We start from the raw sequence: 15,660 nt of genomic DNA on the forward strand, positions 1-15,660 counted from the left end.
AGATTTAAATTTATGTACTTAGAATTATAACTATATATTCAGATTTACTTTATATATTCAGACATAACAATATTTCAGAATGTACATTTATATATTCAGATTTTTATACAATTATTTCCTGTTTGGCACCTCATAGTGTATATATGGGGCAGGGGTGGGGGGGCGGGGGGGTGTTAGGAAAATTAAGGAACAATTATATATATATATATATATATATATATATATATATATATATATATATATATATATATATATATATATATATATATATATATATATATATATATATACAGGAAACCTAACTAATTAAAAATATAAATATTTAAAGCAAATATAAATATACCTGTTTCAAGAAAATATAAAAATGCTTTGCTAAAAACCCTTTAAATTCAATTTGACATTTTTTAAGGAAAAATGTTAAAATATATACCTGTTACCTATGTGAGTAATAATAAAATTTATCAAATCCTCTCTTTGTAGTCAACAAGTAACCACCTTTTAAATAAACATATGTCCAATAATACATTCTAAAGCAAAGGGAGGTCATACAGTAGTTTCTACAAAATATACAGTAATGGGCTTCCAGAGGAAAAAAAGAATCAGACACTATCTTGAAAATACATGATCTTTTATTTTTTGTGGTTGTACATAATTAGACATTTATCTATGTTATGCCCATATAAATTGTATTATTCTGTGTAGAATAGCAGAAACATGCTAGCCCTCATGAAGCATTGTTCAAGAACAACAGTTAACAGACTCAATGGATTACATAAAACATTCCTTCTGTTTTGAAATCCATGCGTTATAGTAAATATGTGGAACGAATGTCATGTCATCGTCACGTTAGTTATGCACCGCTCTGACTCCAAGTTCATCTCATTCGTTTGGGTTCTTTAAGGCATGATCTCTCTGCTTTGCCTTCAGTAGACATTCAGGATGCTTTACTGGAAATGCTAAGTTGCCACGACACAGAACTATGTACAAGAAATACACTCTTTATGTAGCATAATCTTAACCTGACACCTTATTTTAAGTTATGGTGTGTAACTGTATGCTGTGGACTGAGTGAAAGGATGATTTCACACAGACTGTCATTACACATGTCCATACACAGGCCAAAGCATCGATTCACAGAAGCTTAACATAAGCATACACATACTCTATCACTGCACTCAAGGCTGTCTGTTCCTCATCATGACAGGCTGATAGAAATAGTAACATGGGGCCTATTTTTGGTTCTGATTTTAAACAGGGACTGAACTTTTTATGATGGACTATTTATTCTCAGTCTTCAAAGATGCTTGTGATTCTTCAAATATAACTTTGAAATTGTTCACCCAAAAGATTAAAAGTATGGCTTTTGTTTTTATGCAAAACACAAAAGATATGTTTGAACAGTTTTTTTTTTCCAATCAGGGAAATAATTGTTTCTTATCATCATTGAAAACAGTTGTGCTGCGTAATATTTTTGTGAAAACCTTTTTTTTTTTTTTTTAACGGAAGTTCTAAGCGGCCATGCATTATAATTTTTTTTCCTTTTTGTTTTCTCGTTATAACGACTTAATTTTCTCGTTATCTCGACATAACGAAAGTCGTTTTCTCGTAATAACGACTTATTTTTCTCGTTATCTCAACATAACGAAGTTCGTTTTCGTGTTATGACGACTTATTTTTCTCTTTATCTCGACATAACGAAAGTTTGTTTTCTCGTTATAACGACATGGCAGTTTTACTGTTGCTATAGTAACGAACTCAACTTTGACAGGCATCTGATGGACAACCATGCAGGCGCTCTTACTGTAGCCTATATTTCAGCAAATTTAGCTTCGCCTAGGTAATAAGGTCTACAATACTGTATATAAATAAAGGCTGATCAATCACTGTTGATTTTTCCAGAGACAGTACAACAAACGTTTTGTTTTTGTAATTAACATGTTTAAATGGCAACACCGCAAAATTAGAGCTGCTTGGATTAAACTCACTTTTCATTTTCCCTTTATTTGAAATAAAATTATATATAATTTGTCCTACTGTAGATAAACAGAATACAGTGATGTCAACCTTGGTTTTGATAAGCAGTATATATATATGTATATAATGTATTTATTTATTTATTTTTCTTTTGTCTTATGCAGAAAAAGGAAGCCATTGGAGTTTGGATCTTTGGGGAAACTATGACAAAAGTTTCATTTTTGGGGGGTGAACCAGTACCTTTAAGACATTTCATATTTCTACAACTTTTGCTCCCACTATTTTCAGAGTTTGCAAATCTAATTTAAAAAAAAAAAATATATATATATACATACACTTGCTTTATATCTGTCAGCTAGTAAATCCTGACAGTTATGGTGATAATTTGAAACTCTCTACTCTACAATGAGACAAACCTATTAAGGTCATTAAAGCATCGTGACCATGTGGTTGTTAAAAACATTTGATTCTTAAAGGGATAGTTCACCCAAAAATGAAAATTATGTTGTTGTTATTTACTCTCTCATGCCGTTTTAACCGTATACGTATGACTTTCTCATGTAGAACACAGATGGAGACATTTAGCAGAATGTCCAAGCTGCTGATTCCCATACAGTCTTTGGTCCCCATCCACTTGAAATGGAAACATCAGCTTGGACATTCTGCTAAATTTCTTCTTCATATTGAACAAATATGGGTCAGATGGGTTTAGAACGACATGAGGGTGAGTAAATGGCATCATCTAAGCTATCCCTTTTAAGCTTCTCAAACTAGTTGAGCTATCTGTGTCCATGTGTTTGTGTGTTAGTCTACGTCATGAGACGAGCACCAGAAGCCCGTCCAGCTTTCCTAACTGATGACACAAGCACGAGAGCACAAAATGTGATTCCATTTCCTAAATCTTTCCAACTGTGAAAGCTCTCTCGAGTGTCACTAACAGGAGAATTATTCTCTTCAGTAAGTAGCAAATGAGCTGCCTCTCTTAAATCCAGACGTTTGCGCTCGTTCTTTGGAGATTTCTCTTTGAAAGGACTTTGGAAGTAAAGAATGGGATAAGCTTTGGATTGCAGGAGGGGAACACATTGCTCATTCTGAAATCATTTCAATCCTGATCGCATGACACTCTATTAGTGTTGACTGCTGGGTTTCATATGCAGGGGAACAATGTAAGCTGATTTTTGTGATTATGGCTGTATTTGGAATAGCATAATACTATATTAATATTCAGTTTGCATGGGTGCATCTAATTGAAAATGTCCAGGTCATAATTCAACTGAAAAAGAACATAAAAGATATGAAATAAGACACTATTTTTTGCATAATGAAAAGACTATTTTAGGACCATTGATATATTTTTCATGACATTTAAGACCCCCACCCCCCCCCCTCTCAAAATTCTGATTCTAAATGCATCCTGATGTATTGATAACTTCCTTTTTTTTTTTTTTTTTTTTTTTTTTTTTTATCATGCACACTATCATTCAAAAGTCTGGGGCAAAATGTTTTTGATAAGGGTCTTTTGTATTTACCAAGGCTGCATTTATTTGATTATAAATACAGTAAAAACTGTACAAAATTTATTATAACATATATTCAAATGCAATTTATTCCTGTGTCAGATGGCAAAAAACTCCATTCTTCAGTATCACATAATCCTTGTGAAATCATTCTAAAATGCTGATTTGCTGCTCAAGAAACATTTATTATTATTATCAATGTTGTGCTGCTTAATATTTTTGTGCAAGTCATTTTTTTTATGATTCTCTGATGAGTAGAAAGTAAAAAAAAACAGCATTTATTTGAAATAAAAATATTTTGCAACATTCCTTTTGATCAGTTTAATGCATGCTTGCTGAATATAAGAATTAATAACAAATAAAAAAAACGACCCCAAACTGTTGAGTGGTATTATGTTAATCTTGTAAGCATTTTAAAATTATTTATTTATTTATACATATATTTCATTTCTTTCTTTAGAGATTGGGTTAAAATATGACCCAGACATGAATAGGTTTTATTAGATTTGCCAAAATCTGTAGTATGTCATTTAGCAAACTCATCTTCCACTCCCAGTGTGATGACTTAACCAGCTGTGATTTTTACCATCTCATTCTTCATTATTTGAAACAGACATTTTTCCATAAATTGGAAAGCAAGCAGTAGGCAGCACACAGTATTCCACTCCGAACAAAGCCCATATCTGTTCGTTATGCCACTTGTGTCACATGAAATGATTAATAATCTGAATGAAAGTGCTGCAGGTTAATACAGGACCCAAAACCTTTCTGCGTCTCTGAAGAGAAAGCACGTGGCCGGTCCTCTCTGGTTTAAGCCAGTCCTCACACCCAGCCTTCTGTTCTTCTGCGTAAGCTGCTCAGACTGAATATTGATATGAGCCATTTTTCACTCCGCAGTCTGCCTGAGCTCTCTTCCCCATGGCCAAGGTTAATTAGCAGTCATTAAAAAGAAATATACGCTTTCCTCCTCTGGCAGGAATGAAAAACGAAGGTGCGAAAGACTCGTCGATGGCAGCCGAGTGAGAGGACAGCACGTTAGCCTGTCGCCATGGTGATAGAGACGGCGGGGTAATGGTCACCAATGCTGAGATCTTTAATTGTTCTTGGATTCCTTCAGGTACCTTTTTTAAACATGCTTGATTAATGGTGCAATCCATCCCCACAATGAGGACTTTTGAATATGAATGGCCACCCAACTTGTATATAGAAGTATTTACTTTTACACTCTTCTATGCATTTGAAAAATGAGACTGCTCTATTTCAATTCCACGACTCATTGTGTACATTAGTTTGGAGATTAATGGGAGGTTTTGTTCTTCAGATCGGACACTAACAGTCTAACATGCGTCCTTGGGAAATGCACACAGTGTATAACCTTATTAAAGTAAAACTGCTGCAATGTGGAACTGAACTCAGATCATGTGGCGTCCCGAATGCCCATTGGCTGAGGGAATCGATGTTTTCTAGACCTCTGACCTGCATACTCACAATTCTTCACTCCTGTCAGGACTTTAGCTGATAAGGACACTCCGGTCAGACGGTACACTACGGTCAAGACTATTTTGTTGTCAAACTGCTGGCCTGTTGTATATTTTGCTTGAATTGTCAAAAAGAACACTTCTTATAAGTTATATTTCTTAATGAGAGGGAATTTAAAGCTGACATGAAATGTGCTCACAACCCTTTATATAAGGAATAATTGACTCCGGGCCGTTGAATTATTAGAAAAATAATGCACAGCCCGGAGTCAATTATTCCGCTTATACTATGGTTACCACACCTCAAGACATCGATCAGACGATATATTTAAAGGGATTGGTCCGGTTTTTGTACTTAAATCGCTTCCATATCCCATCCAATGCCTCTTTTGCTACTTCCAAAATATAACTTTAAAGATGGTGATGGAGGCATGAGCTGTTGATAACATTCTAATGCAGTTATTAAAGAAATTATTAGAAAGAGAGTGAGAGGAAACACATACAGAGAGAGAGAGAGAGAGAGCTTGTGTGAATTAGGCTTCCTCTGTGCATCTCTAAACAGCGCTGTTATTACCTCGCTAGTGAGAAATTTCATGTGATGTATTCTTTAAGTTGCTACACTGTATGGCTAACTGATAAAATCGTCAGGGCAGTGCTGACAACACCTTTTTGTGCAAACTGCATGACCGTTATTACAGTTAACTTTGCAAAGTGATACAGAACTGTAATGCGTTCAAGAGAGCTGCCTGGAACTACGTTCACCGTGCTTTTCCCTGAAAATTATCGCACACCTCAGAACGTTCGTCAGCCAATCAGATTCAAACATTCAAAGGCCCCGTATATAATTTTAACTATAAAATGACTGGAAATTATAAAAACAACATCACAGAATGTTACCAATGGAGTAATGATTTTGAAGAACAAATCTTAGAAAAAATCTAATTCAGTAATGATCCGTTGAATGAAATCAAGTAAACTGAAGTGCTTTGCACTTCTGAAAATAATGGTACTTAAAAAGTTCTTCAGAGCGATGCCATAGAAGACCCAATCAGTCAATAGGGACTTCACACTGCAGGAACCTTTTCATAGTACTAAACTAATTGTTGACTCACTTTTGGGCGTTTTCGCACCGCTGGAACTGGGTGTGATTTTAGTATCAGACTGTCTTTTTCAAGAACCAAATTAGCTCCTAGTCCTGAGCAGGGTCTAACCAGCACAACTGGTACTAACTGTGATGTAAATAGACACTGATTGGCCAAACGTGTTCGAAAACGCCCTCACCCGCCATGATTTAAAGCACAGCGTTACATACTGTAAACACTGTCAACTTATTTTGCAAGTATGATGGACAGCGATAAATGTACGGACGCTGAAGTGCAGGCAATTGTAGCAAATGTAGCACTGCCTGTTGTTGTTGGAGATTATTAATCCTCCTTTCCATTCTTTCAATCTCTTTACGTATACGTCGACATTCCATGTCCATTATTGTGAAACCTGCGAGACGAATCAAAAACACAGCTCCGATCACAGCATCCTCCATCCTCCTGCTGTTAACGTTGTTCTTTTTTGTTAACGTTGTTGAACGTCACGCACAAATGACATCACCGTCGACCGACCTAGTACACACAGTCGGTGCAAATGCAACCCTTTAAATGGTACTGGGAAATAGTTTGCGCAAAATCTTACTTTAGTACTGTACATTTAGTTCTGGAACTAAAGCAGTGTGAAAGGCCCTAATGGTTCTTTAAAGAACCATCTCTTTCTTATCTTTTTATAATGATGAACCTTCGTTAATCACAAAAAACTTTGTGAAACAGAAAGGCTATTCAGATGTTTAGACAAAAACATTTAGACAAAAAGGTTTTCTATGGCATCATGAAGCACCTTTATTTTTAAAGGTCCTATGACATGAAAAATTCACTTTCTGAGGTTTTTTAAGATTAATATGAGTTCCCCTAGCCTGTATATGGTCCCCAAGTTTCTAGAAATTTGAATCGGTGTAAATCGAGATTTTTCTATCTTTCTCTGCCTTTGAGAAAATGGAAGCTCAAATGGGCTGATCTTGAATTTCCTCGGTGTGACGTTGCAACGAGAATTGTTACTTCCCCTTTCTCTGCTTTGCCCGCCCAAATATTTACATATAATTCAGCACAGGCGTCACAAACAGACTTTTATGATATGGATTCGACAGCACCGGCACAAACAGTGAGTAACAGTGTTCATTAATGCCTGATCTGTGAACATTGATTTCTGATGTGTAGCTAATCATTCAAGTTCACACAGACTTTCTTTCTAAATCGTTTAATACTGTTTATGCATCAGTGAATCAAGCCAGTGACTAAACAATCAACTTTGCGTTGTTTCTCTTAGTAGCATGAAACAAATCTGTTATTTAAATTGTGATTTAACTACAGAGAGCGATCAAAGAATGCTCACTTTTTTTCCGGAGCTGTTACACATCACGAGTATATCTGCACACTTGCCCAAACTGCCGTTACAATGAATGATGCTGTTATGCTGCACAACGGAGCTCTTAGCGAGAGAGAGAGTTGCTCTGGTCTGTGTTCATGTATTTTGGAGGAGGTGTGACTTTGGAAAGTGAATTGCAGGGAGAGTGGGATCTTATGCTTTCAAAGCTAGCTTGCTATTGCTAGCCTCTCTGAAATCTCCTAGCCTACTTTTAAAAATATTGAACCAGTAAGAAAAAATATCAAGAATTACTAAGAAGCTTTTTTTTTTCTCTCTGGAAGAAAAATCAGAAGAATCACTCCCAGTAAGTCTTTGAAGGTGTAGTGTGAAAGTAAATAGGGTCTGCTTTGATTTCATGTCGACTTTAAGACTGAATTGTTTAAAGGGAAAGAAATCTAAAATAAAAGCCTGTAGAAGAAAGGCACCCAACTCTATATCATAGTGGCACATAAAAGCGGTAAATAGCCACAGTTGTGAACAATTTGCTAATCATAAATGTAATATGAGGACCAAATTAACCATCACTGTACAGTAGTGTGTTCATTAGAGACACTAAGCTGTTGATTTACTTGAGACACACAAGCGGTTAAATACGTCTTCTATTATAATATGGAGCTCTTTATCGTCAGTGGCTGTTGTGCAGTTCGCTGTAATTGGGTCGCAGGTTGGTGAATGCGACGTGGCCGATGGTCTATCATTTTTCCTATGGATGATTTCCTTAATGCCCTGAGTGCGAGAGTGCTGAGAAGAAAGATCCCACCGCACCAATTAAACCACATCAAATTAGCTAGACTGTCCATGACTGGCTGCTGGAGGGAGGATAATGGAGTAAAGAAATCGAGGTGAAAAAGAAGGAACCGAATTCACAAGATAGCGACGAGTATGGAGAGATAGTGAAGTATCATAATGTCATCCCTGTCAGAGACCTGATCCTGGTTCAGAGCTGATAATGACGATGAGCTCAGAAAAAAACGCTCTTGCTTCTTTTTCACAACCCACCTTCCTGGTTAATTTGGGGTTTATGCAGGGTGGCAGGTTTCTCCTTATCTCTGTGAGTCTACACAGGAGCCGAAGACAGTCCTGGTGGCGCTGCTTCTCTGGTTTTCCAGCTCACAACAACTGTGTTTGAGTCCTTCAGCTGAGGCAGCTGTGGATCGAAACTCAAAAACTGGCTTCAAACTGCTCAAGCTTCCAGTTCTGGAACCATCTTGTCCATTTCGTCCTCAAGTTTGTGTCAGTGTGCCAAACAGACAAGCACCAAAGAGTTCATGTTGGTCAATGGGAATACGAAAAGGTCGTTTGATTGAGGATGAGAGGTGGGCTTCACAACTTTGTGATTTGATGGCTTACTTGTTTTGTCTCAGAGCACTTTGGGGAAGACAAAACAAAATGAGAGTTAGACTACATGTCCTCAAGGAGATATAACTATTGCTTGCAAGGCAGTAAAAGAACAGTGTTCAAATTTTAGGTGAGCTTAGGACACTAAATGTGCATCTTATTGTCAGCCGGCTGCACACAGGAATCAAGGCGCACTATATTCCAAGACCAAGTGAACTGCCTAGGCAGCGATTTACAGCATCATGGAGCTGCCATTGACACAAAGCCTATTCTAAAAGGTAGGTGAGATAATTATATTAGAATCGCATGAATTCGTTGTGGATAAGAATGCATTGCGATGAGCAGTCCAATGAATCCAAAATGGAGGACAAAGTGAGAGAAATGTAATTGTAAACCTACTTCTAATTCATTTAACACTTAAAGCATAGTTAAAAATTGTTTAAAATGATAATTTTTTTTTACTATTTAATCAATCCTTTTTGTGATGTTCATTTATGCTTACTAGAGTATTATACCATTATGCGAGAAAGACAAACCCATCTAAATACCCAATTTATTTTTCAAACATGAATCCAAAAATTATAAAATATAGAATTACAAAATATGACAATTTATAATATAATATAATAAAATAAATGAATTATATTAAATTTATACATAAACTACCAGTAAAAAATTTGGGGTCAGTAGTTTAATTTAACTTTTTTTTTTTTCTTATGCTCACCAAGACCGCATTTATTGGATCAAGAACTTAAAAACGATTAACAGTAAATACAATAATATTCTGAAATATAACAATTTATAATATATTTTAATATATAATGTAATTTATTCCTGTGATGCAAAGCTGAATTGTATTACTTTATTTTATTACTCAAGTATTCAGTTTCACATTATCCTTCAGAAACCAGTTTAATATGCTGATTTACTGCTCAAGAATTTCTTATTATTATGTTGAAAACAGTTGTGCTGCTTCATATTTTGGGGAAATCGTGATACAATTTTTTTCAGGATTATTTGATAAATAGAACGTTTCCAAACAAACGACAATCAGTTTTTAACATTTTGAATGTCTACTGTCAAGTTTGATTAGTCTAATGCAACTCTAATGCACCCCAAATTTTTTAATTGTACTGTATATGAATACACACACACACACACACACATAATTAAATTCAAAAAGTACTGTATAAAGTTTTAAACAACAAAACTAAACAAAGTGAGACATGAGTGCACATTAGATAAATAGAGTCTGGATGGTCCAGGCTTTCACAAGTTAAATACTTTGGTTAAAGAGTTTAGAACTAAAATGAGGAACATCAATACCTTTGGTCTGTAACTATAACATCCTATCAATGGTGAGTAAAATGTTTTGTATTAGAAAAGCAAACAATAAAACATTTCTTAAAAACTCCCAAGCTACAAAAGATCAAACTTAATGTGATATTTTTGTATTTTCAGTTCTGTCTAGCAAGCACACAAACAAGTGAACATACCTGTCCTGAGGCTAAAGCCTATTATTGCCGACAGGGGAAGGCGTAATTAGACCTTGCTGCGCAGTAGTCCCCCCGTAGGGTGCTCTGGGGTACTGCACTCTGACGAGTTCTTGGCTTTGTCCTTGTTATTGTTGGGCTCGTTGTCTTTGATGATGTCATACTGGCGGCAGAACAGAGCTATCACACCTGTGCACAAACAGGCATGAGGAAGTCAGAGAGAGCGCAACAATTCAGATAGTAAAAGACAGAATGGCAGAGTGGTAGTGATGGATGGGACATTGTCGAAAAAAGGAAGAAAACAATTTATTGATGGATTGCACCATGATTCTGTTCCAAATAATAGCATACCAATTAAAGCCAGACTAGAACAGGATGATGAGCTGCGCTGCGGCCCTGAGTTTATATTGTGCTAGTAGTATCCCATTTTATTATTTTTTCTTTAGACTTCTCAAAGACTGGATGTGGATTATAAAAAGATAAGGAAGGCCTATTACCCCATTATAACATTAGAAACTCACTCGTCTTTTCTCTGCTTTACAAGAAAGGAAGGGTTTATGGCCACAGACTTCAGATCTTGAAAACGAAATTGAAAACGAAATAAGTAAAACTTAATGAAATTTTTTATCAAATCCCTGTGTACCATCATTTGCATTTGTACATACAAAGAGTTAGAAAAATCATAACACTTACAGAATGTGAATGAATGAAATTAGATTTGATATGTATTTTTCACTCAGAAATTGCTAGTAAATTTCACAGACACTACAACCATTAAAAAGAAATTGCTTGTAACACAATCAATTAAATGTGAAATTTTGAAATATGAGGCAAGCAAGGGAGTTCCCTTTTAGTCGATCTTTCTCGATGTCATGTCAGTAATGACTGACTTTGGGATCTTGCTTAGAGAGACTAATCCACTTCTAGTGTAAACTAAATGAGTCAGTGCGCATTGGAATGTGATGATTGCATTCAGCTGCCGCTGATCGCAGGGCGAGTATAACTAGGCAGCAGGTGCAACGCATACTCAGCTTTTTGCTTCAGAGCAGAGTGATCACATAATTTTGCTCCTGACTATTCTACTGAAAGAAGAAGACTCAATGAGTTCAGCGCACTCTTTGGAACTTATGGTGTTGGCTGTATGGTGCTTCAGCTGTGGTGATTTCCTGTGTTGAGTAGGTTGGACACATCAAGCTGCACTACCCCTGGTTTGTGTTGCAGGCGGCCATCTCCCCTGTGCACTTCAGCACACTAAAAGAGCTTTTTCACTAAAAGAGCATTCACGGTGAGTCTTTTTAAAGATGTTACATCTGGCAAACTTGACGTTAACGTCTTTGTAACAGCTTCTGACTTACAGGCTACGGTGTGCGTGGTCATGAACCAGAAGTTCTGAAAGAGCTCTAAACCACAACAGACTTCGCATTCCGAACAACGAAGGTCACTGCGATATCTCAGAGTCGGGCAATGTCCACACCTCCACCCATCTGCCAGACACTGTGCTCCAGTCTGCTTGTCACCGAAGGCAGCCCCCTGCATCCATCCCCACTCTGGTGCAACATCTGTAGCAGCCTTGAGCAAGCGGTGCTGTGGAGCTGGGTATAGGCAGGTCACGCCGCCATGGGACGGACGACCCAGAGAGAGGGGGAACTGCTCTTCGGGGGATGGTTGAATGCACCTTTCTCTCCCCTGGAGGAGGTCCGGCAGGAGAATCTTGTTGCCAGAAATCTCGACAAAAGAGCAGTTTTCCCCATTCTCTGGGTCCTAAGAGGGCATGGGGAGTCATGGACGGACCAACACCGGACTACACTCATCTTCCTCTCTCACCAGCAGGCAGCAGCAGGCTGTTTAAGAGCGTCATCAAAGGCCCTACTCACGCACCGTAGAACCAGCTAAGTGTTGCACTGTACACTCAGACCCCTCTTTGGTACAGGGCTTATGCGGTGGTGGTTTCCTGTATCGAGTGGGTTGCACAACTACCCTGTGCACTTCAGAACACTAAAAGAGCTTTTTCCCTAATATAGCATACACCAGTCAGTTTTTTTTTTTTTTTTAAAGATGTTGCATTATGTCTTTGTAAAGACTATGTTGCGTCTTGCTACAGACAACATCTCACCTGTGAATATCTGGATGCGGCCATTACTTGGCAGTGGGTGATGGTCACAATTTCTGTCTCACGTGTCTGGGCATTAAGCACGCTATGGTGGCATTCATGGATAAGCATGTTTTCATTGAAGGAAGATGACCATCTTGAAGTTGTGGGCCAAGCGCCATTACCCAAAAGGGTAGCGCCTCTGCCTTGTTGCCTCAGGCAGGGCTACTTCAGGCAGTAGTATGGGCAGTCTGAGGGTAACAGTGATGGCAAACCCTCCAGAAAAATCATCATTCCTCTAGCACTCCGCAATCAGTTGACTTGCCAAAGGAACATGCTAGGCTCTCAACAAAGAGCATACCAGGAGTATCCTTTGGCGCTCTTCCCGACAATCAGAGCCCACATACCGACTACAGCAAGGACTGGATCCCATATGTGTAAAGTCCACGGTATAGCCTCAGAACCCCATCTTTCCCTGGCAGACTTCTGCCATTTCCAAGTGGATTATAATCACCTCTAGTCTTCCATGTGCACTTAAATGGTTGTTCATATATGTAAGTGCTTCTGAAACCTCCTTCTGGAAGAATGGGGCTTCCGCAACATTCCTTTTCCAAGTGGAACGGGTACGTTTTCCCAGTGTTATCCAATCTCCACTCTCAGTGAGTAGTACTATACAAACAGTGATTGGTCTTCTTGTTGCGAGCCATGGCTTACGCCAAAAGGGGGTGCAGGAGGCTTGCACAAGGCACTGAAAGTGCCAGGACTTTGGCACTTTTTTAGGGAACCCAAAGTCGGTCATTACATCTCGGTTACGTATGTAACCCTCATTCTCTGAAGGAGGGAACAGAGATGCTGTACCACCACTGAGCGGCCAGGTCACTGGCTCAGCTCCTCAGCAAAAACCATGAGTATGTGTTACACATGCTGCTTAGTTATACTCACGCTGCGATCAATAGCAACTGGATGCAATCACCGCATGCCAATGTGGCTTGTTTAGTTTCCACTCAAAGTGGACTGGTCTCTCAAGCGAGATGCTAAAGTTGGTCATTACCGATGTGGCTTCTCCATTCCCTACTTCTGGGAATGAGGGCTACATACATAACCCAGATGTTTCTTCTCAAAATACTGGATGTGAAAAAAAATAATACAAAGCCAGTAATACAAAATATATCATTAAAAAGTGTATAAATTTTTTTCCCCTTTAGGAACTCGAGCTCCATCGTAAAAAACACAATGGGAATGCCTTCAGCGTGACCACACTCTGAATCACATGTGTAATCAGTCCAATCAAAGGGCAAGACTTCACAGACGGGTGACGCAATGACCAGGAAGCTATAAAAGCACCTGCAGTGAAACCGGCATCAGCTTTCTGTCATTCAGCAAGCGATCTGTTTTGTGTCAGTCATTCTTTTCTTTTCATTCTGTGAGTCTTATTTGATGTTGTTTGTCTGAAAACAAAAAGAAAAAATAAATATCATGTCTAAGGCTGCAGAGAAAACCAAACATAAGGTCGAAAGCGGATAGCGTTTTCAGGCTGTGTGTTTATGAGGAGGTTGATGTGGAGGGTGTTGATGAGGTCCAGTATGAGGAGTTGTTGGTTGTGGTTACTCGTGCCGTGGCTAAGTTAAATATCGATTGGCCTGCCGAGAAACAAGCTGAACCACAGAAAAGCAACCGTGATGAACACGTTCTGCAGAGTAAGCCTGCCGTTCTTCCCCGATTTCCACACCACAAGATTGTGGGCCAGGCTGTTTTCGTCACATTTGTTTATCCCCGCATCCTCTCACTTTGCAAATGTGGTGGGGGTTAGTGATCACGGCTTTTAAGGCGATGCCCCAGGTGGGACAGATGCTTGCGAGCTATCTGTCCCCTGGTGCGGCATCATCCTTAAAGGCTCCAGCATGACCCTCCAAGATATTATGTACGACATCTAGGTTGGTGAGCAAGGGGTAATTACTGTATAACTGCTTTTAAAAGCTATACTTTTTTTTGTGATTTAGAAATGATGTATTCTACAGCATTGATTGTGACCTTCATATTTTTTTTTTCCATGTGACACACATCTGTTGATCAATTTGTGAAAATTTGAAAAGTTTAATCTACGTGACTTTGAAATGTGGAAATACATCTGTGTGAATGTAACCAAATCTTCAACAGTAAGACAATTCTCGCAAACACACTGCTCACGTTCTTACCTGCCCACATGACGAGAACCACCACGATGATAATGAGCTCTCCAGCTCTGAGCTGGGCAGCCTGGCCAACCTCCTCCATGGTCACTTCATCTGTGAATTCAAACAGTCACAGTTCATTTGCATGTTTTCAAAGCCAAAAACATGCACATCACTGCAGTTATCAAAGCTCAGGATTTGTGGCAACATGCAAGCCCCTGAAGAATTATTCAGAGAATTATTTAATCTAATTAATTCTTTAATTAGCCTCAAGAGGATATAAAGCCTAAAGCAAACATTCTTCTCTGGCTCAGATATGACCAAACCTTCATAATTTTTATCAAACTGTCTGCTTCCAGCCAAACCAAAGTGGAAGCTCATCAGAAACCATGTTAGAGGATCACTTCAGGGTTGAGCTCTCCTCTTGCTGGGATTAGACCTCAGGGGTGACTTGTCTGGAGATAGAAAGAGTCTAATAATTAAGGCCTTGTTAGTTAAAAGAAACTACGCAGCACTCTGGTCTATGTTCACTGATTAACCGCAGAGGGAAAAGTGCAGTTCTTCAGCGTCCTGCTTATCTGAAGGAGCAGAAACGCACAATTTCCAAACGACTGGGAGAAGTTACGCTCATCTGTTTGTGCGCCTCTTCCTTCTCTGAAGAAAATGTTGATACCCTTCAGGTGAATCTGAAATGTTATTGGATGTCTCAGGCATTTGAGAGCAGGGGAAAAGTTGGGGCATTTTTCAGCTCACCATCGACATCAATACATGTCATGAGTCCAGTAAGAAAAACAACATGAAGCCACCATGAAGCGATGGAGAGGGGGGGCCCCGCGGAGAGAAAGATTAACTGTCTGTGTTTATTAGCCGCTCTGGTATTTAGTGAAGTGTGATGGTGCTCACTTGATTAATTAGAGGGTATGGTGAGTAACTAATGCCTGATGACTATACTGTTTTTTGTAAACGCTTCTACTATCTGACACACATGTCAGTTAAGTGTTAGCTATTCGTAAACCACTCTTTGCTGCGCTCAAGCTAATTTCTATCCCGATCCATCACAAATGCCTTAAGTGCAGAGTTAACAGAGTTTAGATAGATCCTGAAAAAGAGAACTTTAGACCTTAATGAAGA

The 15,660-nt window shown here is 38.5% G+C and overlaps 1 protein-coding gene across 1 annotated transcript in view; it reads right to left on the reverse strand.

Moving 5' to 3' along the window:
* Positions 1-611: 611 nt before the first annotated feature.
* Positions 612-15,660, reverse strand: part of LOC127979483 (fibronectin type III domain-containing protein 5) — a 29,481-nt gene continuing 14,432 nt past the window's right edge. Inside the window, exons 4-6 of the mRNA XM_052584985.1 lie at positions 14,554-14,643; positions 10,273-10,458; positions 612-8,806 (exon numbers count right to left, since the gene is read on the reverse strand). Of these exons, the coding sequence (XP_052440945.1) occupies positions 10,319-10,458; positions 14,554-14,643 (230 nt within the window). The 3' untranslated portion in view covers positions 612-8,806; positions 10,273-10,318. The remainder of the gene's footprint in view (positions 8,807-10,272; positions 10,459-14,553; positions 14,644-15,660) is intronic.

This window comes from Carassius gibelio, chromosome B19 (genome assembly GCF_023724105.1).
Source record: "Carassius gibelio isolate Cgi1373 ecotype wild population from Czech Republic chromosome B19, carGib1.2-hapl.c, whole genome shotgun sequence".
NCBI classification, from domain to species: domain Eukaryota; kingdom Metazoa; phylum Chordata; class Actinopteri; order Cypriniformes; family Cyprinidae; genus Carassius; species Carassius gibelio.